This window comes from Chrysemys picta, chromosome 1, assembly GCF_011386835.1.
Source record: "Chrysemys picta bellii isolate R12L10 chromosome 1, ASM1138683v2, whole genome shotgun sequence".
Classification (NCBI taxonomy): domain Eukaryota; kingdom Metazoa; phylum Chordata; order Testudines; family Emydidae; genus Chrysemys; species Chrysemys picta.
The window spans coordinates 304,474,996-304,500,582 of NC_088791.1; the positions used below are offsets into that span (position 1 = coordinate 304,474,996).

Sequence of the window (25,587 nt, forward strand, 5' to 3'; positions counted from 1 at the left end):
ATGACTATTTTCTTTTCCTATTGATTTGACATACTATAAAAACACACTTCCAGTCACCACAGAACTTTACTAATTCTCACTAATGTCCGGGGTCACTTTGTGATTAACTGAATTCTGCAAAAGGGTGAATGAAATAAAAATGTACTGACTAGGAGCAATCTCACTGCTGCCAGTTAGGGTTCACTTCCCAAATCCCTATGGCTATTTGAAAATTTTAAAAGCTTTATTTTCAATTGCAAGGGTATAGTTGATGATGCTTGTTAACAATCAATGCTCATTCCTTCTGAGAAGCAAATACAGAATGAGTTAGTGTGACAGGATTTTGTATCTTCCACAATGTAAAAGCCAGTGAGAGTTCTTAATCCACTGTAACAGCACTAGCAAATATTGGGAGCTTCAAATGAAAAAGATGTGACATATCAAGGTTTTATTATAAATATGTGCAAGATGGCCTAGTTGGGAGTGAATGTGTCTAATGGTTAGAGTAGGTTGGGAATCAAAGCTCTAGAGTTCTAATCCTATATTTTCAACTGATTTGCTGTTGCATAGCCTTCACCAAATGAATCACAACCTCTTTTGCCTTAATTTCTCCATCTGCAAAATGGGTATAAACACAAGGACTTTTGTGAGACTTAAATGATGCTTGAAAACTATTTTGAAATATTTTAATGGAAACAGTTATACACTAGCAAGATGCTATTATTCTCATTAATGAAGATTTACACCTATATTTCAAAGATATATTTTTGATGTGAGCTTCTATGTTTTTGTCACATTTAATGTAAAAGGTACTGATGCTTCCATTTCTCCAAGCAGCTGACAATATGATTTCCAAGCATCATAGAAAACATTGATGCAAACACCACTGTGCTTCTGCGGTCTTTTAGGCTGAAGAAGTGATATTTCAATTTAGCAGTCTGATATTAGCTATAAGGTTATACACTATTATTTTCATGTCATAAAGAGACAAGCTACTGCTTCTAGAAGATATATATTCAATCTACTTCATTAAATTAAAAAGCTGTGTTCTGAAGACTACACTTATTCTCATCAACATTCTTTTCAGACTTAGAATTCAGTTTTCTTTCAATTACCTTAGGATTCATTGGATTGGGAGGATCTGAATCACACATCATGTGTTTGCTGAATAAAATGGATAATTTAGGCGAAACCCGATTGTCACTTCCTGCATGAAAAACCATGGAAGAGAACTTCTCATGTAGAAATCTCCATGAGGAATCCCTTGTCCCAGAGAGGGAACAAAGGATGGAGGGAGAGAGATGGGGTTTGCTTCCATGTGGAAGGTGTCAACTTGACTCTCACTCTCTACCCTTTACAGGTCACAGATTGCATGGTGGAAGGATGGGTCAGTAGTTGGGGAACTAGCCTGGTACTCTGAAGACCCATATTCAATTTCCTACTGCATCACAGACTTCTTGTATGGCTATGGATGAGTCACTTGGTCTTTTTCTTTGCCTCAGTTCTCCATCTGTAAAATGGGGATAGTACTTCCCTACCTCAGTTGGTGGTGCAAAGATAAGTCCATAAATACTTGGGAAGTGTACAGATTATGCCGTAATGGGGGTCATAAAAGAACCTTGACAGTTGACTTTGTGTATTGACAATGCCTCCATGAGCTCTGGGGAATGTGGCTAAGCACTCCTATACCTTTCGAATCAGTGTAGCATAAGCTTCTCACCCTCACTAGGCCATCTCTGCTGACCAGTGGAGAAGGCACAGCAAGGACATGGCCCTGACCATATCCCTCTCATTATTTCCCTCTTTGGGGATGCTAGCACTGCTGTGAAAACTACCCTTGGGAAGTTCTAATGCTTGCTGAGTGTAAGAACGGGATAGTTACTAGTCTAGATGATCTGTGCAAAGGGTACAGTTCAGAATCATCTTGGAATTTGCTCCAGGTTAGAAATCTGCCATTTATTTAAACAAATTTTCTCTTGAAGAAAGTCTCTTGATTTTGCTAACACAAGCTAAAATTTTCAGATAAATCTGCAGAACACTTAATGAAACAACAAAAATATGATTTAATATCACTTCCATCCTTAGATTCACCTCCCCCAACATGTCTAATAGTCATGCAGAGAGAGATTACACCCCATAGCTGCATATGTGGCGAGGTCCTCCAGACATGGATCTCCCCTCACCGCACAAGAGAGGAAGTGAATGGGATCAGTAACTTCCTAGGCATTGTCCCTACCCCAGATTTCACAGAGAGTATCTATACAGCTCCCATTATCATGCCATCTGAGCATCTCACAACATTTAATCAATTTATCAGTAACAGCATCCCAGTGAGTTAGGGAAGTAGTATCTCCATTTCACATACAGGTCACTGAGGCACAAAGGGATTAAATGACTTTCCCAAAAGTCACACAGGAAGTGTAAGGCAAAGCTGGGAACCCAAATATCCTGAGTCCCAGTCTAGAGCCTTAGATGCATGCCTAGTCTAGCAGTCTAATTTACTCGGGCTAATTCATTGTTCTGACACTTCATGTGAAAAAATTTATTATAGAAATTGTTACAAAATGGCCATTTCATTGAAATATATAGTTTCCTTTGTTTTATAAAAAGAGCGTCTTCATATTTCTTTAACTTTCTATGTTTAAAAACCTCTTCTGCATAGGGTCAGATCAAATAATATCTAATTATTCACTCTACATGATGTGTTTCTAAAATCTACCAACAAAGTAATCCACTATTTTACTACAGCCAAAATCTTATCTCTGCAAGTTTGTAAAATAAAAGATACTATAGCCAACTAATGTCCAACCATTTTACTTTTAATGTACTATACTGCACAAAAAGCTGGTTGTTACAACCTATTTTAGTCAACACAATTTGTGCTGATTTTTTTCCATTAAAAACAAAGTGAGTATTTGGTTTAACATCAGAAAATTGCTGCTATTTGCTCCATGGCATGTTACTTGGATAATTGACTAATCTCTTTTGATTTTCAGTCTTTCAACCAGTGTATTGTTGATAAATTTAATGCTTTTATCCATTGGACATGTTATGCTAACTCATGTGGTATTTATAGAAGTACACTCCTCACTACAGTAGTGCCAAATTTATCCTCCTATTGGTTTGGTCACTAAAATATTGCTGTTATATGGTCCTGACCTACACAGTATCTATTTTATTTATTTATCTGCAGTTCTAATGCATGCAACAATGTGGTATTTGATTGCCGAGGAAATAATACCATGTGTAGATTTAATCTGGCTCAGTCTAAACAGTTGATTTTTTTTAATTGATGTAAATAACACTTTAAGGTAGAAAATTTTAAAACTTAATTGAAGAACTTAAATGCTAAAAACTACTTTAAATTTATCCAAAAATATAAGCTGTTTTATGGCTAGTAGATTAATAAATACTTTTTTCTTTCAGCATAAATAACTCATTCAGATTCTGAAGTATAGGAATTTTGTTCAATACATTAATTTTTAAAGTAAGAAAGGTAAATGCTTAATTTTATGGCTTATACAAGACTGAAATTTAACTCGTTTCCCTGTTGGTGGTATATTTACATATTGTAAAGGGCAAAGTTAAAAATAAAATGAAGAAATTTGTGCAGCTTAGGTCTGGTTAGAAAGGCTTTTGCTAACCACATAAACTCCATTATATAGTATACAGACATTTGGCAGTATTAAGAGTGGTTTGCCTTGAAATACTCACACTTGGGTGCGTTCATTTGAATTATTACATTTAGAAGCCTTGAGGCATTATCACTTCCTTTTCTTAAAGTGGCACAGTAATATGGGAAAGTGGTTATGCTTATCATTATCTGTCAGTCAAACACCTTCCGCATTAACAAAATATAATTTTTCCATTCAATGAATGGGCGTGTGATGGCTCATACACATGTCAATATTAGTAGGACTTTGCCTTACGAAGAAACCATTTTATTTAACAGGATGCATGACTGGAAGTAAATGAGGAAAAATTCCCATTTACACTTTAATGAGCAGGGACAATGTAGCTTGTCAAACTCATGCACTCACTGTAATTTAGGAATAAACGTCATATAATTTTACACAAACAAATCACATTAAATTCTAAGTGCTATCCTTAAAGAAATTCAGTGTACAATATGACCTGAACACACATTTCTCATGTGAATACTCACTGCCACTGGTATTTTTGCATGGAAAATCTCAATAAATGAGAAAAGAAACAGATCACCTGATGGTTTGGTAGTGAAAAGATAATCTATGTATCTATGACAGCCTCTTTCATTAGCTTTTCATCCTGTCAAACAATAAATATAACCTTTAACCTTGTATATGTAATGAATAAAACTTGAGCTTACACTGCCTAATCAAATGAGGGGTCCAATATATCTTACAGCTACAGCACCTTGATTGCCCCCCTGCACTTTTTTATAAATCTCCAATTAAGAATATAAGGAAAAAAAAATAAGGGATAGAAAATTTGACAAAATACTATGAACAAAGAGAATGTGCCTATTTTTAAACTAGTATTTAAATTTAATTGTTTGTGACTGGACAAGCAGTTCTTTAAACGTACGAAGATACTATAATGATAGATGCAATACAGCAACCTGAACAATACAGAATGGAAACACTGACATATAATGTAAGCTCAAAATTATTTTGTTTTATGGAAATGTAAATATATAACTATGGTACTAAATAAATGTAAAAACAAACATGACTTACTATAATACTATTTATACTTGTCACTTATATGGTGAGCAAATTACCCATATAAAAATTATTTTCCACAAAATATAAAACATTAATATTATATAACATACCTGACTCAAAGCAACAAAGATATGGAAATGTAAGGTAGCTGAATTTTTATTTCCTTGCTTTTGTGGGTTTGTGACAGGTATGTTAGGTGTGTAGCAACCGTAACTGCTTGTGGAAGAAAATTTTAGGGTATTAATTTCCTATACGTTTTTTTTTAAAAGGATGGGGACTTAGGCAACAGGGTTGAGGGCAGACCTGTGAGAAGGTAGAAGTGCAGCTGCTACCAGAGAAGATTTTATCCATCAGTGGCTATGCAGGAAGTCCTAATGTGCCAGCAGCAGTGCAGGAACACTTCTTCGTTGTAGATTAAAATCTGACAGAAAGGGATAGCTCCTGATGGAGAAGATTTAACATGTGCCCAGCTCCCCATCAATCTGACCTGTGTGCATAGCACATAACCTTTAAGCTGTAATGTGAATAATGACTAAAAATTAGCAACTAAATTTTTTTTAAACCCTACCCATTGCACTAGACCGACTCAGGATCCACCTCTCTACCAAATTTTACAATGAAAGTAGGATTGCCAAGAAAAATTTTTAGCCACAGTCCAATGACAAAGACTTCCTACTGAAAATGTTTGAAGAGTAACAAGACAAAAACTACACAGAATATTCAAAAGGCACAAAAACTAACCATGTGTGAAATTTCACATTGGCTAGTCAACTACCTTCACAGAAAAATAAAAATCTATGCTCCATTTTAAGACCATTTTGAAATGCAACCTATTTAGTTGCTACTAGGCGCCACCAGAATAATGTGTTAATGAAATCTTATAATTACTTTCCTTTTATCCATAAGAACCCCAAGTGGTTTGCAGATTACATATAGGGATGGCTTTTCCACCACTGATTACACCCCACATCTTGGTTGCAATGCAGCAGCTATTCGGCTTCAGCAACACTATATACAATGAATTTCAACAGAGGAACTGCTGAGCACCCTGAACTTTTCCAGTTTGAACTATAGGGTAATTTTAGATTAACAGGATATAATTATCCAAATTAGGCAGTATAGGATTCTGGGGTAAAGTTTTTTTGTGAAAAGTGGGAAAAGATTCTTTAATATGAACACAAGTAGTCAGGGACTTGCTTTTGAATCTCCTCTAAAAGAACAACACAGCACTTCCTAATACCACAAAAAAAATGCTAATTCACTAACAAGTCACTACTGACTCAGAAAGAAAAATGAACCTACTAAATCAGTAAGCTACTCCCTGTAACACCTATGTTTCTTGATGGGATCCCATCCAAATATGGACTCAATCAGACCTAAATTGTTTAAAAAAATCTCATGAAACCATACTCTGGAGTAATCTCAGTGCACTGTACTATGCAAACTGCTGCATGCTGCTGCAAATATTAAAAAAGGAAATCTGAGAGATTTTGAAAGATGAAGACTCTTATTCATATGTTTTATCATTATCATAAACAATATTGAAAAGTGAAAAACTATTTTCACTTTCTTGGGAATGACTTGACATACTGGTACTATCAATGCTGATATCCTACTATTGTAGATTTTGTTTTCATTCTTGATATAAATTACAATCTCATTATATACTTGCAAAGAATTTCTTTGGAAAATTTTAAATAATATTGTGAAAGAGCAGAGTGCCCTGCATAACCTGAGGCTAGACCTCAACCAGTTTGTTTAGATCTGGCCTTTTTTAAATTTAATTTAGGTATTTATGTTTTTTAAGAAAAAATGGGATTATATGCAGGTTTACCATTGAATCAGTCCCTCCAGCTGCTTTATCTATCCAAGTACTATCCATACATGCCAAGTGCAAAATTAGTCTAGACGTGTCATGAGAGCAGGCTTCCCAGCAAGATTACAGTACTTCTGGCTTCTAGAGGTACTGCAAGGAAAGTCCTTCTAGCATTTATGCTTCCAATCCCCTCTGGATCAAGGAAATTCAGAGATTCATGGAAATGAAATAAATATTTAAAAGTTAACTACATGTGTCAAGACATGTTTATTTCTATTTATCTTTCTCTCATTTTGTAAAACTGCTAATAAAATATCTTTTGTTTACAACTATTTGGATGAGATCTTGATATCTAGGAATGCACACAGCTACCCTCCTGTAGCCAATCAATAAAGGACATAAAAACATCATAATATAAAGATTCTAAAACAGAAAAGTCTTATCTAGGTGACATCCTAAAAGGACAAATTATGTGCCATAGAAATCACCTTCTACTTATGAAATTATTTTGTCATTTACTCTTTTAACGTGCCGTGTAATGGCATGTGAGGTAAGGAAATCTATCTTTATAAACCTGAACCTAAAATAACACAAGCGCAAAAATGGTTCTGACACAAGTGCCAAATGTTGTCTTTAACAGGGCATGTTGGGGACTTTATGCTTGCTTTCCTAAATCTATATTTGAATTTTTACACAAGTCCATAAGGCTGAAAACTAATGATTTCAGGAGCTATGGAAACCTTCCTTTTTATATTTACAGAGGTTTAATATGTCTCAAACTAGTTTTGCCACTGCGCTCATAAAATACATCAGACACCTTAAAAATAAGTTCCCATTTAACACCTATTTGATATAACAAAACAATACCAACCTTCCATAAGAAAAAATATCAAAATAACTTATAGATTCATAGAATATCAGGGTTGGAAGGGAACTCAGGAGATCATCTAGTCCAACGCCCTGCTCAAAGTAGGGCCAATCCCCAGACAGATTTTTGCCCCAGATCCCTAAACGGCCCCCTCAAGGATTGAACTCACAACCCTGGGTTTAGCAGGCCAATGCTCAAACCACTGAGCTATCCCTCCTCCCATATGCCTTCATAAAATAATTATCTTTTCCTGCCAAACTTATTAATTCCACTTATTTAGTAACAAAAATTTAAAATATTCTATTTCATTAAGAAGTTTGGCTAGATTTCTTTAACATAAATGGTTGAAAATTACCTTTGAAAGATCCCTGAAGTTGCCTGGTAAGGTCAGGTCCAACTCCTCTGATTCGTAGTTCGTTAACACCCACGGAAATACAGGGTATTGGTTTAGATCATTGTACGTTCGTCCTAATGAAGAAAAAACAATCTTGTAAAAGTTATGAAATATTGCCTATTTATGCTACTGATAAACAATCCAGTAGTAAATTATCTTTATATTTGTTGTATCTTATGTTCCCAATTATCTGCTATTATATTAATACAGTTATCACCTGAAGGGAAAAACATGCTCCCAGTTGCATGTATGTGAATTAAAATTGAGAAGACAGCAGCCACATAGGTTATGTGTAAGAAGAAGAGACGAGTGTTCAGAGGTGGCAAAAAAACAACCACATGCCACTTAATCCTATTTGATAGCCTCCATTAGTGACACTAAACAACATTCTTAAACATCTGTTGAAATTTAAAGTTGGAAAAATCATTTTTGTTTTCACATAAGTGTATCCGTTGTGAGGAGTGTGATACAGATGGTAAGTAACAAATAAAAGAAAGGGGTCCAAACTGCAAAGTTCAGAACTGGATCTAGGCCTGGTCTACACTAGGCGTTTATGTCGAAGTTAGCGCCGTTACATCGAATTAACCCTGCACCCGTCCACACTGCGATGCTATTTAGTTCGACATAGAGGTCTCTTTAATTCGACTTCTGTACTCCTTCCCGACGAGGGGAGTAGCGCTAAATTCGACATGGCCATGTCGAATTAGGCTAGGTGTGGATAGAAATCGACGCTAATAGCTCCGGGAGCTATCACACAGTGCACCACTCTGTTGACGCTCTGGACAGCAGTGCGAGCTCGGATGCTCTGACCAGCCACACAGGAAAAGCCCCGGGAAAATTTGAATTGGAATTCCTTTTCCTGTCTGGCCAGTTTGAATCTCATTTCCTGTCTGGACATCGTGGTGAGCACAGCAGCACTGGCAACGATGCAGAGCTCTCCAGCAGTGATGGCCGTGCAGTCTGGGAATAGAAAGAGAGCCCCAGCATGGACTGATCGTGAAGTCTTGGATCTCATCGCTGTGTGGGGCGATGAGTCCGTGCTTTCCGAGCTGCGATCCAAAAGAAGGAATGCAAAGATCTACGAGAAGATCTCTAAAGACATGGCAGAGAGAGGATACAGCCGGGATGCAACGCAGTGCCGCGTGAAAATCAAGGAGCTGAGACAAGGCTACCAGAAGACCAAAGAGGCAAACGGACGCTCCGGATCCCATCCCCAGACATCCCGTTTCTACGAGGCACTGCATTCCATCCTCGGTGCTGCCGCCACCACTACCCCACCAGTGACCGTGGACTCTGAGGATGGGATACTGTCCACGGCCGGTTCCTCGGACATGTTAGGGGACGGGGAAGATGAGGAAGGAGATGAGGAGGGCGAGGCAGTCGGCAGCTCTCACAACGCTGATTTCCCCGACAGCCAGGATCTCTTCATCACCCTTACAGAGATCCCCTACGAAGCGTCCCCAGCCGTTACCCCGGACACAGAATCTGGTGAAGGATCAGCCAGTAAGTGTTGTAAACATCTAAACATTTATTTTTAATAAAACAGGAATATTAACAATTAAAAGAATGGGTTGTTCATGATTAGTGTGCTCTAGGCGCTTAACGGTTTAGTAAGGGGCAGTGCAAGTTTTGAAAAGAAATCTAGCAGTGTCCGGTTTTCAGTGATTGTCCTGCACAAGCCGCTCTACTGTTTATTCCCTGCTACTGCAGCTACAGTAAAATGCGGTCTATGTGTCCGGGGATAGAGCAGTAATCCTCCTGGGACATCTCGATGAAGCTCTCCTGGAGGTAACTTGAAAGCCATTGCATGAGGTTCTTGGGGAGAGCGGCCTTATTGGGTCCTCCGAAGTACGACACGTTGCCGCGCCACGAGATTATCAAGTACTCGGGGATCATTGCTCTGCACAGCAGGGCGGCATACGGCCCTGGTCTTTGGAGGCTTTCCCGGAGCATTCTCTCTTTGTCGCTCTCGGAGATCCTCATCAGGGTGATGTCGGCCATGGTGACCTGCTTTTAAGTAGGTAGGGGAATGTTAGTGTTGGGACTGCTTTCCCGTTCCTTTACAGAACTGTAACCGCTGGTTTGCAGCCACGCGGTGGAGGCGGGAGAGGGGCAGCCGAAAGGGATCGTTCCCGGGGACAGCCGTGAGGGGGTGGGACAGGGGCAGAGTTCCCGCTTGCCGGATTGCTGGCAGCAGGGACTGACATTGATTTAAATGTGAAATGAGGCCAGTGGTAATATAAAAGTTTTAAACTGCCACAAGTGTACGGCTTACCATGTCTGCCTGCAACAGAAATTCCGTTGTGCTGCCTCGCTTCTCAAATGTGCTGTTCAAGACCCCAGGCACTGAATGCGAAGGCCGAGAATTCGACCTTGTGCTGAGTGCGCATGTGAAAGGTGCTGTGCATGGTCTTGTTCACAGAGAAAGACTATGTTCTTTGTTCACAACTACATTTATCTTTCTGAGGAATTCACTCCCTTTTTCCCATTTCCACAGCCCCGTCTGCGACTGTCTCACAACCTAGCCTGGAATCACACTCCCAGAGGCTAGCGCGGATTAGGCGTAGGAAGAAGAGGACACGGGAGGACATGTTCTCTGAGCTTATGGCCTCTTCCCAAGCCCAGGCAGCACAGCAGACCCAGTGGCGGGAGAACTTGACCCGAATGCACCAAGCCAACATGGATCGGGAGGAGAGGTGGCGGCAGGAAGACCAGCAGGCGACTCAAACGCTGCTTGGACTACTGAGGGAGCAAACGGACACGCTCCGGCGCCTTGTGGATGTTCTGCAGGAACGGAGGCAGGAGGACAGAGCCCCGCTGCAGTCCATCTCTAACCGCCCTCCCCCGCCACCAAGTCCCATACCCACCTCACCCAAAGGCTCTCATTTCCCAAAATTTGAAAAGTTCTTTCCTTCCCGCCTGACACAAGCCCCCGTCCAAGTTTCACCTCCCAATGCCATGTGTAGTTGATAATAAAAAATTCGTTTCTGTTAACTACTGTTTCAATCATGTTCTTTTGGAGGAGGAGGGGAAAGGGGGTTGGTAATTGGACAGGACAGTCTCCTTTGGCAGGGTACATAGTCGGGGGCAGGCACAGCAGCAGGGCACATACACAGTGCAGTGATGCAGTGACTAGTTGCCCCGGTTAGTCTGGGAGGTTGTTTTGATGTAATGTTGGGGGGGGGGGTTGCTCTGTGACTTTGTGGCGGGGGAGGGCAGTTACAGATCTTAAGCGCCGGTCCTTAGGCAGGATCACAGAGCCACACAGCAGGGGATCTGTAACCGTCCTCCCCCTGCCACAAAGTCAAATAGACCCCCCATACACACAGTCCCGATCAGGAGGGTTGACAGGCTCCGTTGAAACAAGCATCCCACCGCAGCGGAGCCTGTCAATCCTTGAGTTTAGAAGCTGCATTCGCGTCACAACACTACACCCGCCCCGCACCACAGTCTGCGTCCCAGTTTTAAAAAATTCTCGCGAAAACAGTATTAAAGAAAACGGTGTGCTTTAACAAAGTAGAACTATTTTTATTTCGACACGTTTGTTGGAGGGGGGGTGAAGGGGGTATGTAACTGGATAGGATAGTCAACATTACCTGGGTAAAGAAACGGGGGCAGGTTTAGCTTCTCAGTACACAAACTATAAAGTCACAGGTTACCCTGCTCACTCAGGAACTTTGCTTTCAAAGCCTCCCGGATGCACAGCGCTTCCCGCTGGTCTCTTCTAATCGCCCGGCTGTCTGGCTGTGAGTAATCAGCAGCCAGGCTATTTTCCTCAATCTCCCACCCCGCCATAAAGGTCTCCCCCTTGCTCTCACAGAGATTGTGGAGCACACAGCAAGCTGCTATAACAATGGGGATATTGGTTTCGCTGAGATCACAGCGAGTCAGTAAGCTTCTCCATCTCCCCTTGAGACGGCCAAAAGCACACTCCACCACCATTCTGCACTTGCTCAGCCGGTAGTTGAAGAGTTCTTTTTCAGTGTCCAGGGTGCCAGTATAGGGCTTCATGAGCCAGGGCATTAGCGGGTAGGCTGGGTCCCCGAGGAGGACTATAGGCATCTCCACATCCCCAACAGTTATTTTGTGGTCCGGGAAGTAAATACCTTGTTGCAGCCGTCTAAACAGACCAGAGTTCCTGAAAACACGAGCGTCATGAACCTTGCCCGGCCATCCCACGTAGATGTTGGTAAAACGTCCCCTGTGGTCCACCAGTGCTTGCAGCACCATGGAAAAGTAGCCCTTTCGGTTAATGTACTGGGTGGCCTGGTGGTCCGGTGCCAGGATAGGGATGTGAGTTCCATCTATGGCCCCACCGCAGTTTGGGAATCCCATCGCTGCGAAGCCATCTATGATCGCCTCCACGTTTCCCAGGGTCACTACCTTTGGCAGCAGTACATCAACGATTGCCTTCGCTACTTGCATCACAACAACCCCCACGGTAGATTTGCCCACCCCAAACTGGTTCGCGACTGACCGGTAGCTGTCTGGCGTTGCAAGCTTCCAGAGGGCTATGGCCACTCGCTTCTGTACACTCAGTGCAGCTCGCAACCGGGTGTCACTGCGCTTCAGGGCAAGGGACAGCAACTCACAAAGTTCCAGGAAAGTTCCCTTCCGCATGCGAAAGTTTCGCAGCCACTGGGATTCATCCCAGACCTGCAGCACTATGCGGTCCCACCACTCAGTGCTTGTTTCCCATGCCCAGAATCGCCGTTCCACGGCATCAACATGACCCATTGCCACTGTGATGTCCTCGGCGCTGGATCGCCTGCTTTCTGACAGGTCTGTGCTACTCTCAGACTTCAGGACATCACTGCGGTGCCGTAGCCTCCTCGCCTGACTTTTCTGCATCTGCCTCAGGGAAACCTTTATGATAAGCTGCGAGACGTTGAGAGCGGCCACAACTGCAGCGATGGTCGCAGCGGGCTCCATGCTCGGAGTACAGTGGCGTCCGCGCTGTCAATGACTGGAAAAGCGCGCGAACTGTTTTCCCGCCGGCGCTTTCAGGGAGGGAGGGCGGGAGTGATGGACGGATGACGACAGTTTCCCAAAAGCACCCTCGACTCATTTTGTTACCCAGAAGGCATTGCCGGCTACACCCAGAATTCCAATGGGCAGAGGGGACTGCGGGAACTGTGGGATAGCTGACCACAGTGCACCGCTTCGAATGTCGACGCTATCACCGTTAGTGTGGACGCACAAAGTCGAATTACTGTCCTTAGTGTGGACACACACGTTCGACTTTGCAATATCGATTACAAAAATTCGATGCAAGTAAAATCGAACTACTCTCGTAGTGTAGACAAGGCCCTAGTCTCTTCCAAAGTTTGGGAGTTTGAATCTCAGGTTTTGAGGTTTGGGCCCATCTCTCATAATACTGGTTTATCCTAAGGGTTAATTGCACTCCATCTCCCACGATGGTGGAGGGTGCCTTTCCTGAGAAACAGGTGAAATTCCATTGCAGTGGTAGGAATGGGACTGGAGGTAAGTCTGGCACACTGCCTGCCCAGCATGAAGCCCTGTTCTAATGAGTTTTTTAACATAGTAGTGCAAAGGGAGTAGGAGATCCGCAAGGAGCTAGGAGGATCTGCTACTATGCAGATTCTCTTATCTTCCCACCACTAAGTGTGTATCTAAGCCCCATGGAGGCTCCTGCAGCCTGCAGGCTTAAGTAGCTTCTGCAAGGCAGCTCTGTGCTTGCTTCTCAATTCAGGGACAACTGCGCTCCACTCCTTGCCCCCAGTATATGTCCAGCATCCAGCCCATCTACTCAGGCTGGGTATTAGGCTCGTGATTTGAGCCTTAATAAATTATATATTAACCTCTACACGTTGGACTTAAAATCATGGAAGAACATTGTGGAGAACTATCTGGACTACATACACAAAGTAATGTCAATACCATACGCTGTAGTTTAATCTAAAGTATTGAATGGAAGGAGGGAAGGAAGGAGGGAGGGAGGGAGGGTATGTATAGGTGTGCATGACTGTGTTATAACCTAAGATATCAACCAAACTTCTATTACAATAATGTTGATCTGGGCATGGTGGCAAATGAGAACAGACACAGGAATGGATTTTAAGCAGCAGCCCACAACTTCATTAAACTTAATGTAGGGGAGGAGCCCTATCCTTCCTGTCACACATACTCTCACACACCAGGCACTTTAAGTGGTTCCAGTGTGGGGGTTACAGGGCTCTTATCATATAATCCATAATTCAGGATAGCTTCTCGTCTGCCTATCCCAGGACTCAACTCACTCACCTGAGACCTACCACCCTCACCCCCAATCTCACGAGTGGGACAGAGGGTATTAAAGGGGCACCTCATCTTGTGAAGATCAAGGTTTCCCCATAATCCATGAGCAGAAGGCCCAACAGAAAAATCCTAGGTCTTTTACTTTTGGGAATTATTTAAACCACACTGGAAACTGACCACAAGTTGCGATGAACTAACGCTGCTACCACAAATTACTAAATCTTTATTCCTATTTAACTTAACTGCGCCTCCAGGATGCTGAGGGAGAACGGTTGCTGAAACAGAGCAAAGAGAGACTCCACATGGCCAGGATTAGGGTTTAAACTAACGAAAGGAGAGGGGCCAATCTGCTCCCTTTCTCCCACAGCTGGTCAATGATTAGCTAGAGACTCAGGAGGAAGAGGGAATACCCCTGCATCTCCCCAGTATGTATTCTCCTCCTCCCATCTTCTGGAGCTGTCTCAGTCACCACCAGCCCTATCAAGTTTCCCATCCGTTGAGATGGGTGGGTGGAATTTGTTTTAATGTTACTTCCTAACTATTGTCAAGATTAAAAATCTCCTCAAAAAGACTGAACTTTACTCTAGCCCCAAAGCATCTCCCCCAAATCTAAGAAACAAATCCCCATTACCACAAGTAAGCAGTTCAAATTAGCAAAAGCAATTTGTAGATCCAATTTATAACAATAATTTGCAGTTAAAAATCAATCAATTGGAAATTCTGATTGAATTGCCAACTAGAAGATGGTAAATATGAAAGAACCTTATATCCATGTCAACTAGTAGCTAGTAGTAGTAAGAAAATCCTCAATTATATGAAACATTAAAAAAAACAAGTCTCTTAATCCTGCACCAGCTCCCATATTGACTTACTGAGAATCACATAATATGCAACATGATTCTTTAAAAAAAAATCATGTAATAAATACACGTGTGTGTATGTATGTATTAAATTAACAGACTGAAATAACCTACGTTAACAATCCCCAGTCCTGCCGCAGATTTACAGCCCTGTCTCACTAACTGCTTCCTTCCAGATTCTGGACAGATTCCTGGGATACAAAACCCGGCACAGGGAAACACAGGCTTCCTTGTTCTGGGCAGTTCTACAGAAAAATCATGTCTGCTTTAGTGAAATATAAAACTTTCATTGCTCCACAAACACTCTATATTTTCAATGAATGTTGATGAACAACAAGTATGTCTCTATTTTTACATACAGTCTCACTGATACCAATAAAAGTAGGTATTAACAGTTTTTGTGTTATTTTGTACTTTTAATAAATCAGTGTTATATCAGAAAATATAAAATTAATTTAGCTACAAATAGAAATTGGAAAGGAAAATTGATCTAATGCCTATATATGTGCAATGTACAAATAAAGAGGAAATAAATACAAATATCGTTCTCACATAATCTCAACAATTACTACATCAGTGAATATATGCTCTGATAAGACTCCTAGAGCAGATGAACATTTATCAAACATATGATTCAAGGAGCGTACAGGAATTATCAGCATAAAGGAGAGAGGGGAAAGGTGCTCAGTGGCTAAAGCACAGGAGTGAGTATTAATAGTCTTAGTTTTTCCTCCCTGCCTTTGCCAAAGTTTTGAGGCAACACCCTGGTATATAGTTGCTTGACTTTACTGTGCCCTCATTTTCCACATTTGTAAAACGGGATATTAATTTCTCCTCCCTAAAAGGGTTTAATTAATTAATATTTGTAAAGCTCTTGGAGATCCTCCAATGAGAACATAGGAACATAAGAGTGGCCATACTGGGTCAGACCAATAGTCCATCTAGCCCAGTATCCTGTCTTCCAACAGTGGCTGGTGCCAGGTGCTTCGGAGGGAATGAAAAGAACAGGCAATCATTGAGAGATCCATCTCCTATTGTCCACTCCTAGCTTTTGGCAAAGTAAACAGAGGCGAGGGGCACTCAGAGAATGGGGTTGCCATTGATGGACCTGTCCTCCATGAACTTATCCAGTTCTTTTTGGAAACAAGTTATAGTTTTAAAAGAAAGGTGCTGTAGAACTGCAAAGAATTTTATTATTTTAAAATAAATGTGCTGATGTTGTATTCCCATATCATAATCTTGATTGAAGCCAATGGGACTACTTGCATGAAATAGTTAGCAGTTTGAGCCTGATGTTGGGCCATCACAGGAATCTTTCTCCCTGCTTTCCTCTGAACTCTCTGTACTTCAATACTACTGTACGGGTTGTTCTTTCATAAATGAAGAGTATAATAATGCATATCATAAAGCAACTCAAGGAGCAAGACTACAATAAATGATAAAATATTTAAAATAAAATAATTTAACTATTGAATCCATAAATCACTCATATAATTTATTCTAACATTTATTTATACATATTCACTGAGAGGTAGTATGGCCTAGTGGATTAAGAAAAGAATCGTAAATCAGGAGACCTGGGTTATGACTTGCCGTGTGGTTTTGGGCAAGCCACTTAATCTTTTTTGGTTTGTTTCTGATCTGTAAAACAGGGAGGATAATATTTCTGTCTCACCCTCTCTCTGGTGTGTTGTATTAATTAGTTAATATTTGTAAAGTAGTTGAATATATAAAATACTATATAAACACTAACCATGGCTGGTATAAATGTTGTTATTTATAAAAGGTTATTCAATATTCATTCAACAATTTTATACTATTAACATATAAAATAGATTGGATAAATGAATGTTAATATACATTGTGATTGTAGACATAGTATGTACAAGATGTTATAGGGTACTGTATTTATGGATATCTGGATGGACAACAGTGATTTAGTGATATTATGGGATTATATATCCATAATTCTAAACATGCATAAATATCACTCAACTCCACAAGGAACAGTCTCCTGATTGATTTTGATCCTGCTATTATCATTTACTGACTATAAAGAGCAGACAATATTTCATCATAATACCACTTGTTTGGTGTTTGTACATAAGAATTGCCACTGTTTTGTTGAATAATTATAAAACATAAACCTGTACTGCTTTTGGTAGACATTGTACCTTTTCAGCAGTTGCAGATTTTTCACCAGCTAAGCTTTTAGAGATTAATGTTAAAGACTGAATATTAAATATTGCAAGCCTATGACACTAATCTACTTGAACAATAAAACTGAGGTACAGTAAATGAGATCTCAGAAATACTGGATATGTTTCTTTATTAAAAAAAACTTTTTAATTAAACCATCCAATTTAATGTTTTTATATGGCACTTTAGTTTTGAAGGTAAAGTGATCTAGAGACAGCTGACAAAGAAATTATAACTGCAATTCCGTGGTGAAAATGTTAATGACAGCAAAATATTGTTTAATTAGATGATTGCAGCATCTGGATTAACACTCTTTAAGAGCGATGTTCCTGTGCTTGTCTGCTTCTTCACACTTTACAGACATTTTGTCATCTCTAGGTCATTAGGAAAGAATTTTTAATGATTTTTCTAGAAGCAAGCAGTTCGAGTTACATCTAATTAGATGACAATAATAAGCCCAACACATGCAGTAGCTAAATATATACATAATTAACCAGTGAGGGCTTGTACATCACAGGATAAAACAGTGGAAAATGCTAAACAGGAGAAAAGAAGAGGAAGGGGGTAGAAGTTGGTCTACATTCATTACCTGGATGTACCATTTTCCCCCACAAACCTTCAAAAAAGAATAATCCCCAGTCTTTACAGGAAATCATTTAAAAGGAACTCTGTACATAAGTACTCCCCATATTTGTTAGAAGACATGGCATACAGGGATTTTTTTTTAAATGTACGGTAATTTACATACCTTAAAAAAAGCAGAAATCAGTTAAAAGTCTGGGAATTAGATTTCAAATTTAACACGTTAAAGCCTGGGCACCACAGAGAGACCACAGCACAGATTTGTAGTTATAACACTCTCTCCCCAATTCTGATTCTTGTATCTTACTGTTTTTTTATTATTTGAAAGGTTCTCCCACCTATATTCTTACCAAGTAAGAATAGTAAGAAAAGACTTGTTTGTGTGTGTGTGTGTGTATCATCTAGAGTGTTCAGTTTACACACATTCTGTTAATATATCATAAGGCCTTTTTTCCTGTGAATCTGGAGAAAGAACACCAAGTCAATTAGCATAGTTACTACTCCTTCAAAACTAAGGAATCCTTGAGAAGGGGTTGGAGGGAGTTTGACCAGGAAGGCTTATGTCTACAAAACTGGGACAAAAACCAGGGGCACGTATAAAACTGAGACTGATTGATAAATAGCAGAGTGCAGTGTTTACCTTTGGAGAAAAAAATCCAAACTCCCTTAAAAAAAAACAAAAAAAACCCAGAGCTGTAAGCATGATGAAATATGCTCAAGTCAGAAGAGAGGGCAGGGAAGAGGTGAAGACCTTAAAAATGAATAAAAAGTCAAGAAAATAGGCGGCTTGGAGGTTACAAAGACAGGTTGAAACAAGACGTTGGAGATTTCAGAAAATGAAGAGGGCAATTTTGAATTGAATTTCCAGAGGGACAGGAAGCCAGAGAAAGTTATGGAAATCACGTGTCCTTGAATGCGAGTGCTCTGGACCACTTAGGCTTAGAGAACAGTGATTTAGGAAGAGAGAACTACAATACTTGACACAGACAGTGATTAAGGTCTGAGTAAAGATTGTAAGAGAAGCAGAGTTAAAGATGAAAGTGGACAGTGTTTCAGAGGAGGCGATAGGCAGACTTACAGATAAGAAATAAAGTGGCACAATGAAGGCGTTTCAACAAAAAGTAATCAGTATATGAAGGATTGATAAGGAAATTATGCAATAGCTAGGAACTGAGAATGTGAAGACAGGCATATTGTTTCATCAGGGAGAGAGTTGAGGATCAAGTTGTAGATTTTGGTGTTTGGTTCAGTGATTCTGTTGCAGAGACAGCAACCAATTATCCAAAGCTAACAGTATTACAAGTGGGCAAAGGAGATCTTATGTAAAAGGCAGAGTCACAGATGTCAAGAGAAAGGAAATGGGTTTGTGTCAGAAATCCCACTGGTGAATGTATCCAGCAGTTCCCAAGGCTACTGTGTTTGAATGATGGCAATGAAGGATAATATGAGAACATGTGGATGATTTCTTATGGTTTCATAAGGTGCTAGATGCCAAAATTGGTATAATGGCAGGAAGAAGGATAAGCTACAAAAGAGTGGACAAAAGAAGTAACAAAAATACTTGCTAGTTGAAATCTATTGTTTGTGAGAAGAGGAAATATAACCAAAAGAACTGTGAACTATTTACCAGGATACAATTTGGCAAACATCCATGCCACTTAAGTGGCTAACGTGTGACTCAGATGAAATGAACAAGTCAGTTAGCAGATGCACAGGGACAGAAAAAAAGAATTAATGGGGGGTATATCTCTCAGTGGTTAAAGATGAGGATATTAAACAGGATGGTGCCATTTACACAAACAGCTAATGGTCTAAAACTAGCCCATCACTGTCTGCATGAACATTCTGGGTAAAAAAGCTTACACCTTTAAAACAAATATTTCATATTTGTTTCCACTGTGAAGGACTATATATCTAAAAGTAAAAGAGAGTGTTAGAAATCACACTTTCAGAGAGAAAGCAAATAAAATATGCAATGTCTCTATTTACCAAGACATCATCTTTACCACAAGATTTTATAATTATATTAAATGTTCCAAAGTTGCCTATGAAATTGCACACACCACATTTTGTTTTAATTGACTGACTCACAGAGCTTGTTGAAGGTGCTCTCCTGCCAGCATTGTATATCCCTTTTGCTTGAACCTTGTGCATTTGGACAGTTATCTCTACTGTTTTCAATGTAGGGAAAATGTTTTGTAGGCAAGTGCATTCCTATATGTTTTTAAGTCTATAGTTTCTTTTTGAACTGAGCAGTTGATTAGGCTGTCAAAGATAAATTTTATTCTCTCTTTCAAGACAAAACATTGAGAACATTCTATGAGCAGCAGAAGAGAAGGCAGAGAATATAACCACTTTTGGAACTGAAATGTATTCTGTAAATTAACAATTTTGCTACTTACTAAATGAACTTTCAAAATGTAAGAAAGCAAGATAAATATGATTTCACAATGATGCAGATGCATTTGTGGTTTTTCATATGTACTTTGCATGGAAGGCCGCGCCTATTTCATAATAATGTTGCACCATTTGACAGCTGTTATAGAAAAGATTAAGAAGATTTATCATGTCGCAAGAGTTATAGGACTATAAGAGGTGATAGGACTACAGTGTATGAAGGCTGGAATGAGCCATTTTCAACAAAGAAAACACTAGTATTTGCTCCCAGCCCCGTAGGAGGGTTCTGGCATTTTCTTAGGTACCTTTGTGGGGGGGACGGGGTTAGGAGACGGTATGGTGGTATCACATTTCCAGCACAGCACAAAGGCTAACATTACTCAACTTGGAAAAGTGATTAGAGAATTTGTAGATCATTAAGAAAGACTCTGGCAGTAGTTCCAAGCAATGCAGACAGGTTTCAGAGAAGGAGCAGCTTTAATTAATGTTCTGCATGAAACGGGAAAGCTCCTCAAACATTAATTGCTTAACACCCTATTCACATCCTACTCTGGGTAGTGTGCACAGGAGCTAATGAAGGGAACTCATTTAACATAACATGCATTATGGTCTTCTTTGAATCCTTTACTAATCAGCACATTGGCTCCCCACGTGAAAAATACAAATTGTGTTAACATGTGTGGCATCAAGACGTCATCAGCAAGGGTGAGAGAGTTAAGAAATACATTAGTCAATCTAAGATTGACCAAAAGGATCAGGGAACATAGCTTATCTTCTTCTGAAGACCTAGATCTTTACACAGGTTAGGCAATATTACATGCGGATGAAACATCCCTTATCTAAATTTTAGTTTGAATGTCTGTTACAGAAAGGCTTAATTAAAGTTGGATATTAATCATCAAAATGTGGGAAACATTTGGTTAGACAAGAAGCACTGCATCTACTGCACAGTGAGATTGTGAGGCTATGTCAACACTGGCAATTGAACGGAAAAACCCCTCCCCCCCACTCTGCAGCAAAACTTTTGTCTTTCAACAAGCACCAGTGTGAACAGTGCATTGTCGGCAGGAGCGCTCTTCTGCTGACAATGCAGATTCCACTAGTTGGGGGTGGACATTTCTTGTCTGCAGGAGAGCCGACAAACGGTGCCTACACTGCATGACTTTTAGTGGCATGGTTGAAGAGACACAGCCATGTCACTAAAAGCTGTGTAGTGTAGACATAGCCTGAGGCAGACAGAATTTGCAAGCTTTCAGAAATTTGATGAGTTCACAGCTGGGTGAGTACAGGTGTGTCACATCACAAAAAGACACCATCAAAGTAGCGATCAATTCTGTGTTCAAAAAAAGGAAAGAAGACGACAACAGAAGCACACAGACAAGCAAAAATAAGAAAAACAAACCAGTATTTCTTCAAATCTTGCATTCAGTAGCAGCTGGGTATCTAGAGTGTAAATGTAGGGCCACACTGTTACAAGGGAGTTGAATGATGTGAAACCAATTACAGAGAAACCTTCCTTAAGTCCCCACCCAAATGACTAATAAAAAAAAGCCTGTCTAGCTGAGGTAGTCTTTAACTACAGGTTAAATAACAACTTTACTGGAAACCCTTGGGATACTTTAAAGAGGTCGTTGAAGTTTGGAGCTTGTCTACTGAGGAGGACAACTGTCAGTATAAGTATCACTGTGATTTCTATACCACTTCAGACATAATCATGTCTTCCAAGTCTAGATGTGTTGGTGATATCTGCAAGCATAAATGAGTGGGCATTTCAAAACTGATTAATAATGTACAGTGATTTATCAAGAATATGCTTTAAAAAGGAGCTTTGGAGTGTGTCCCCTATCATTCTTTGACAGGGTAACAAGCCTTGTGTATGGGGGGGAAGCGGTAGACATGGTATATCTTGACTTTAGTAAAGCTTTTGATTCCATCTCGCATGACCTTCTCATAAACAAACTAGGGAAATGCAACCTAGATGGAGCTACTATAAGGTGGGTGCAAAACCGGTTGGAAAACCGTTCCCAGAGAGTAGTTATCAGTGGTTCACAGTCATGCTGGAAGGACATAACGAGTGGGGTCCCGCAGGGATCAGTTCTGGGTCTGGTTCTGTTCAATATTTTCATCAATAATTTAGATAATGGCATGGAGAGTACACTTATAAAGTCTGCAGACGATACCAAGCTTGGAGGGGTTTCAAGTGCTTTGGAGGATAGGATTAAAATTCAAAATGATCTGGACAAACTGGAGAAATGGGCTGAAGTAAATAGGATGAAATTCAATAAGGACAAATGCAAAGTACTCCATTTAGGAAGGAACAGTCAGTTGGACACATACAAAATGGGAAATGACTGCCTAGGAAGCAAGTATCAGAGGGGTAGCCATGTTAGTCTGTATCCACAAAAACAATGAGGAGTCCGGTGGCACATTAAAGACTAACAGATTTATTTGGGCATAAGCTTTTGTGGGTAAAAATCCACTTCTTCAGATGCATGGAGTGAAAATTACAGATACAGGCATAAATATATATTGTCACATGGAGAGAAGGGAGTTACCTTACAAGTGGAGAACCAACGTTGAAGGCCAATTCAGGGGTGGATGTGGTCCACTCCCAATAATTGATGAGGAGGTGTCAATACCAAGAGAGGGAAATTTGCTTTTGTAGTGAGCCAACCACTCCCAGTCCCTATTCAAGCCCAAATTGATGGTGTTAAGTTTGCAAATAAATTGTAGCTCTGCAGTTTCTCTTTGAAGTCTGTTTTTGAAGGGTTTTTTTGTTGAAGAATGGCTACTTTTAAATCTGTTATTGAATGTCCAGGGAGATTGGCCTGAGGAACATATTAGGGAGGACCATCTCAAGCATGAAAATGAAAACTAAGTCAAGTGGTGTGTCAACTGCAACACTGGAGTACAAAGTGACGTTGATATGCTCGGTGGAGTTAATTTTATTCCCAATTACAGCTCATTGGTGTGGGATACATGAGAAAGTTTCCCTATGGTGAGATTCATGAGCAATTTATATGATATGCTGCTGGAGAAATAACAATGACCAATGTTCGGTACATTTTTTGTATATCATTCAGAAAGCTGCATCTTTTTTACATTTCAAATCACTCTTGTTACCAATGTATAGAAAACAGGAAGATGGAAGTGGGATTGCCACAATTACTGTTTAATTAGTGACAAATGCCAGAAAAACTCTTATTTTACTAATAAAGAATGGATGTCTATGGAAGTTATTTCTCATTTTAAATACCTAATCTGATATTATAATTCAGTACAAAGAACTAAAAGAGAAAAGATGCTGTAAACTAATCATACCACAATCCAGGTGACAACCGTACTAGGCGGAATACTGTTGTTATTCTGCTGTCTAGTTGCTGTTGCTGAGAATGACGAAGTAGCGAAATTACATTTTCCCATTATTATTTCCAGACACTCTCTGGCAATGGTTTGTTGACTCTAATAAAGCTTCAGACAAAGCTGTCAGCAGAGGAAATGGCAGAAGCAGAGCAAGGAACAACCTTCACAACAATAAATGAATCTAAACCCTCAGTGATAGGTTGTGCATTTTCTGATAAAATTTAATGTGAGTGTTTCAGAATCTATCATAAAACTGCAGCTGAATTCCAGAGGGATAAATATATTCTATCAAGTCACGGTACTCAAGATTTTGACAAACATAAACATATTATGAGGGATTAAAGAGTTAGAACCTTACCTGCTATAGTATTGAGGAACATCAAGTATTCAAAGTTAGAAATCTCCCGTCGCTGCCAGCGCTGAGTCATGTTGGAGGACTTATAAAGCTGTCTGGGAGTGGCCAGAGATATTCTCCTGGGAATTAAATGTAAAGAATGTTTATTTTCAGAGACTCGTTAAATGTTAAAATACAGAGCAAACTTATTGGTAGGATTTACTTGACAGTGTCTCAAAGCTTTTTTATTTTGTTTAATGAAGTCAACAAAACACTACCACTCTTATTTGAACAATGAATATTTATTATATAAAAATCTCTCTATATTTTATTTTAGCAGTGCTATAGCATTGCTAAAAATGCTAAACCCTCTGAGCCTTGATTTTCCAGATTTAAAATAGGATAATACTATTTCCATATATCACAGGGTTATTTTGAGGATAAATACATTAAGGTGAATGAAAGATGGCTTGGAGTGCAATATATTCCAGAACCACAGATGGAGGATATTTACACACCAATGAAGTTAGTGAATCCCCTCCCTGCAGCCTGCCTATCCCTACTTTCAACCCCAACAAGCTCCAAGAACACCAGAGACTTTATCTTATATTTACTGTAATGGGGGCAGGATTTGTTGAGGAAAGAAAAGAGGGGGCTGTGGAAGAAGGCAGGAATTATTCCTTTTAGCTGTTGGAGTTAACCGAATTCAAAATTAAGAGTGGTGGTTTGCTTGCAAAGCCTGAGAATTGAATTCAGGGCAAGCATTTATTAATTTATTGTTATTATTTATTCTTATTATTATTATTAAACGTTTATGCTGTGGTAGCATCCACAGCCCAATTCAGATTCAGAGCCCTATTATACAACACATTGTACAGACAGAGTTAGACACAGTCACTGTCCCAAACAGAGTTACCAAAGTATACATTTTAGCTCCAATACACAGCCATAATAACCCCCCACATTTATGACTTCCAGACTTTATTACTGAGATTCCTATCTAGTAATGAAGCTACACCTCATAAAGCTCTATATGTCTATAGTCAGAACTCTGGTGTGGTTCCCACCGCCAGGAGAAATATGCTAGCACTCATTGCCAAAAATTGTAGTGTAGCCATGGTAGCAAAGGCAGCAGCTTGGGCTAGCTAGCCAGCCATCCAAGAACAGACTCACGGGGTCTGGACAGGTTTGTACTCAGAGCTGCTACTCCCTCCTGCTGCTGCATGTGCTACTGCAGCTACACTATTTTTAGTGCACTAGCTCGATGAGAGCTAGTGCACATATGTCTCCTCAAGCTGGGAATCACACCCCAGCTCCTAGTGGAGACACATACTCTAAATGGTATAAAACATAGCAGCCCATCAGCTTAGCAACACATACAGGTTGCCACCATTAATAGTCAAGTCTGAAATCTCTGTGCCTCCATAGGAATAATGCTAGCTGTCTAAGAGATCGCTTTGCGCTCCATGAGCTCCATGAGCATGAACGTCCACAACAGCTACATTTCACCAGAAAAATAAAAATTGTTGACTAAAAGGGGGAGATTTGAGAGTGCAGGAAACAGAACTTTCACAGCAGCTTGACCAAGTCTCTGGAACTTACTCCTACAAAAGAGTGTTTGTGTACGTCACCACTTTCAAATTTAACTCAATACTCCTTTCTTTGACTTAATTTGTCCTGAATAAGTTCTTTACATACGCAGATACACACGCTCTTTCACACAGAAACAAATAAATCCTATAAACTAAGCAAGCTATGTCTCCTACAAGCTGGAAAGGAAGAATGAGAATGTTATTTCTATTCTTAAATACTTTGGAAATGCTCAGATATT

General features: G+C 39.9%; 2 protein-coding genes across 13 annotated transcripts in view; one reads left to right on the top strand and one right to left on the bottom strand.

The window, feature by feature from the left end:
• The window catches only part of NBEA (neurobeachin), an 823,962-nt gene that overhangs the window by 121,515 nt on the left and 676,860 nt on the right, over positions 1-25,587 (bottom strand). For all 12 annotated transcript variants that reach the window (XM_065581345.1, XM_065581343.1, XM_065581347.1 and 9 more), the window contains 2 exons: positions 23,781-23,896; positions 7,725-7,837 (listed from right to left, as the gene is read on the bottom strand). In XM_065581345.1, coding sequence (XP_065437417.1) covers positions 7,725-7,837; positions 23,781-23,896 — 229 coding nt within the window. The remainder of the gene's footprint in view (positions 1-7,724; positions 7,838-23,780; positions 23,897-25,587) is intronic.
• Positions 8,553-10,863, top strand: LOC135980890 (uncharacterized). Its single transcript, XM_065581348.1, has 2 exons — positions 8,553-9,266; positions 10,261-10,863. The coding sequence occupies exons 1-2, from the start codon at positions 8,690-8,692 to the stop codon at positions 10,731-10,733; spliced, it is 1,050 nt and encodes a 349-aa protein (XP_065437420.1). The 5' UTR covers positions 8,553-8,689; the 3' UTR covers positions 10,734-10,863.

What these genes read in the sequence shown, in the direction of transcription:
- LOC135980890 (XM_065581348.1), top strand. Translation starts at nt 8,690, where the DNA reads ATGCAGAGCTCTCCAGCAGTGATGGCCGTGCAGTCTGGGAATAGAAAG. An exon ending in ATCTGGTGAAGGATCAGCCA is followed by an intron (nt 9,267 to 10,260) that starts GTAAGTGTTGTA and finishes CCATTTCCACAG; the next exon opens with CCCCGTCTGCGACTGTCTCA.